The sequence below is a fragment of the Lycium barbarum genome, chromosome 1, assembly GCF_019175385.1.
Source record: "Lycium barbarum isolate Lr01 chromosome 1, ASM1917538v2, whole genome shotgun sequence".
In the NCBI taxonomy this organism is placed as follows: domain Eukaryota; kingdom Viridiplantae; phylum Streptophyta; class Magnoliopsida; order Solanales; family Solanaceae; genus Lycium; species Lycium barbarum.
Window position 1 is genome coordinate 72,890,054 of NC_083337.1, and position 2,936 is coordinate 72,892,989.

General features: G+C 32.6%; 1 protein-coding gene across 1 annotated transcript; it reads right to left on the reverse strand.

Annotated features, from left to right (window-relative positions):
- Positions 1-211: 211 nt before the first annotated feature.
- LOC132612250 (uncharacterized) lies at positions 212-1,621 on the reverse strand. The gene is made up of 3 exons (XM_060326557.1): positions 1,562-1,621; positions 1,297-1,460; positions 212-662 (listed from the first exon to the last, which is right to left on the reverse strand). The coding sequence occupies exons 1-3, from the start codon at positions 1,619-1,621 to the stop codon at positions 212-214; spliced, it is 675 nt and encodes a 224-aa protein (XP_060182540.1).
- Positions 1,622-2,936: the final 1,315 nt, after the last annotated feature.

A 2,936-nucleotide genomic window follows, 5' to 3' on the forward strand; every position in this document is an offset into this window, starting at 1 on the left:
GAGTATATGGCGTTACCAAAAACCTAATAACGATGGCTCTTACATAAACCAAATACTAATGTTTCCTATCTTATATATATACAAAGAAAAATAAAATATATTCCAACTTGAGGTCTCGATCATGACGAGGCTAAACACACCTAAGTTAGGCTCTGATGAATTAATTATAAGTACCTGACTCGGACATCACGATTAAAATTAACTATGCAATTCATCGTCGAATAACATGCTCCTCACCCGAGCTTCGATCAATGTGCCTAATCCAACGGTTGGTGTTTTTTCGAGCCTTTTGAATTCCTTCTTTACTTGCTATATATGCAATCTCCAATCCATTCCCAAATGGAAGTGTCACCGATCTCACAACACAAACTTTGCTATCAAGAACTCCATTATCCCAACAGAACTTGCTAGTCTCTATATGTCTTATTTTGCTTCCATTTTTGCATACTAAAATGGCACCACGATGGCTCAATCTAGCACTGTTAAAGACTGAAATAAAGTCACTTCTCCTCTCATCCACAATTAAAAAATCAACCCCATTTAGCCTTTCCATCACCTCTTCTGCCTGTCCCACCACCACTTCTGGCAAGCACACGTCTGAATTTTGCATGGCGCCTACATACTCTAGTCTTGACTCTTCATCCGCCACCACACACACGTATCTGTAATGACAGATTCAGAATTTAAATTTATCAGTTTAACTTTCAAAGTTTTAACAAATTGTACTTTTGAAATTATGCTCCCCTCTATTCCAATTTATGTGAAGATGTTTGGCGATGAGGATTAAAATACGTAATTTTGACCAAGAACTCGGGTGTAGATTCTTAAAATATGTATTTTAAGAAAAGTACTACGAGTCAACATAATTATTGATACAAATAATTTTTAAGTTTGAGAAGATTATAGTCAAAGACAAAATTATTTTGACTCCCCAAATAGTAGCACTTCAAAAAAAAATTGGGACGGAGGGAGTATATGATTTCAAAAGTTAATATTCTCTGATCTAAATTTATGTGGCACACTTTTCTTTTTCGGCTTTTCCAAAACGTATGTCATATTTCTGAATTGACAACTTAAGTTTAAAATTCAATCTCATTTTACCCTCAGTGAGATGATTTATAACCACAAACAAATGATTATGAATTGTTTGAAAACACAAGTTTCAAATTTTTTTTTTTCTTAAACATCATGATTGATCATACGTTCCGACATAAATTGAGACAGAGAGAATACTAGTTTGAAACTATATATATATCGTGTCAAAAATACTGAATTCAGTTAAATCGGTCTACATACCTTCCACAATTGTGTTTTGTCGCGATGGCTAGGCCGATGCTTGTGGAGATTGAGTCAGCATTGATCTTATCACTTTTCCATGCTTCAACTATTAATTTTGCGCTGTACCCTGCAGCCATAGCTGATAAAAATTCTGCAACACTGGATTTTGTTGAAATTCCACACTGCATATACGAATAAAATTCCAAAAACAATTAATGCACTGAATAAAAAAAATGAAGTTAAGAGGAGAAAAAAAAACCAAAGCGAATCTTCTGTTGCTTACTGTTTGTATGGTGTCAAGATAAGCTTTTGAGGCTGTTTCAGGAGACCAAACTAGCTTCATCTTTCTTCTTCCTTCTCGGTTTCCGCTATATTATGAAAAAGAAATGGTGGTTTTCACAAATACTGTTTGCTGCTTTTAAATAGAAATTTGAGATTGATATTATAAGATTTTAATTAATTAACACGACTAACTAGTTGTTCTCAGGGAATAGTTGACATTTATTATACACAAGTACAACGTGTATCACTAGTTGCAGCTCAAGAGTCGATGAATGTTTATCTAACTTTATGCCGGCTTTTTTATCATATGATATATATACTCCTTCGGTCACAATTTACGTCACACTTTTCACTTTTCGAGATGTTAAAACAATATAAATTTGACCAATATTATAAAATCTATTTTTTCATCACATTGACATGAGATAAAGTGCAACTTATAATACTTTGCATGTAGTTTTTCAATTTTAATTCTACGATATTGAGTTAATTTAATCTAATTTTACTTTATGAATTTGTCAAATTAACTTTCGAGAACAAAATGTGTTACATACATTGTGACGGAAATAATATACTTTATAAATGTTTTAACGATGAAGAATAGATCTTATTGTCCTCTTCTTCCAACTTTTGTTTTTTATTTGTTATGACCTTTTATTGGTGTTGACATTGAGATATAACATTGAAGTAGTTAGCAAGAACCGTGATCTACCAATTAGATTTATGTGTTTTTCAAATGCAGTTAGTTTGTCGGCTTGCATGAACTTATTATAAAAATATGATGTGTAAGTCTATTTTATAAGTCAAGTTGGAAATAATCAAAATCTTATCTGCTTATACTTCGATGACCGTACTTACCATCTCCAAGTAGTACAACAAAGAAGGAGTGAGAAATGGAAAAAGGACAAAAAGAGAGAGAAAAAAAGGCTGTGGTAGTTGCATATGAAGTCAACTTCTCTGTCAAGTGGGAATAAATCCAACCATGAATAATAGGAAAAAATAATTAACGGTTCGCATGCTATGAAGAAGAAATTGCTTCATCAGTTTAATATTTTCTTCTGTTTCTTGTAAAATTGGTTAAGAATATGGGTCGAGGCGAAACAGGATTTTTAATTTATAGAGTTTGGATCATATATTTTTTTTGTTTATCGAGTTCTGAATATATTATTTATACATATCAAATAATTTTTTAGTTGAAAGCGTTGCTCCACCGAATAGCACGGGGTGTATAATATTTCTATAAAGTCTTAATTCTTGAATATTAATCCTCACGACTTTGAGCTGGTTGTTGCAGTTGAGCTAGACTTCTGATTAGGAGATATACAGCCATCTGATGTTAGCTTAGCCAATACTTTCTCTGTCTCAATTAGTGTCTT

Bases quoted from the DNA above. Each gene is read 5' to 3' on its own strand.
- LOC132612250 (XM_060326557.1), bottom strand. From the start codon at position 1,621: ATGAAGCTAGTTTGGTCTCCTGAAACAGCCTCAAAAGCTTATCTTGAC. The intron at 1,461-1,561 runs GTAAGCAACAGA...TCGTATATGCAG, and splicing joins ATCTTGACACCATACAAACA to TGTGGAATTTCAACAAAATC. The intron at 663-1,296 runs GTATGTAGACCG...CTGTCATTACAG, and splicing joins ACAAAACACAATTGTGGAAG to ATACGTGTGTGTGGTGGCGG.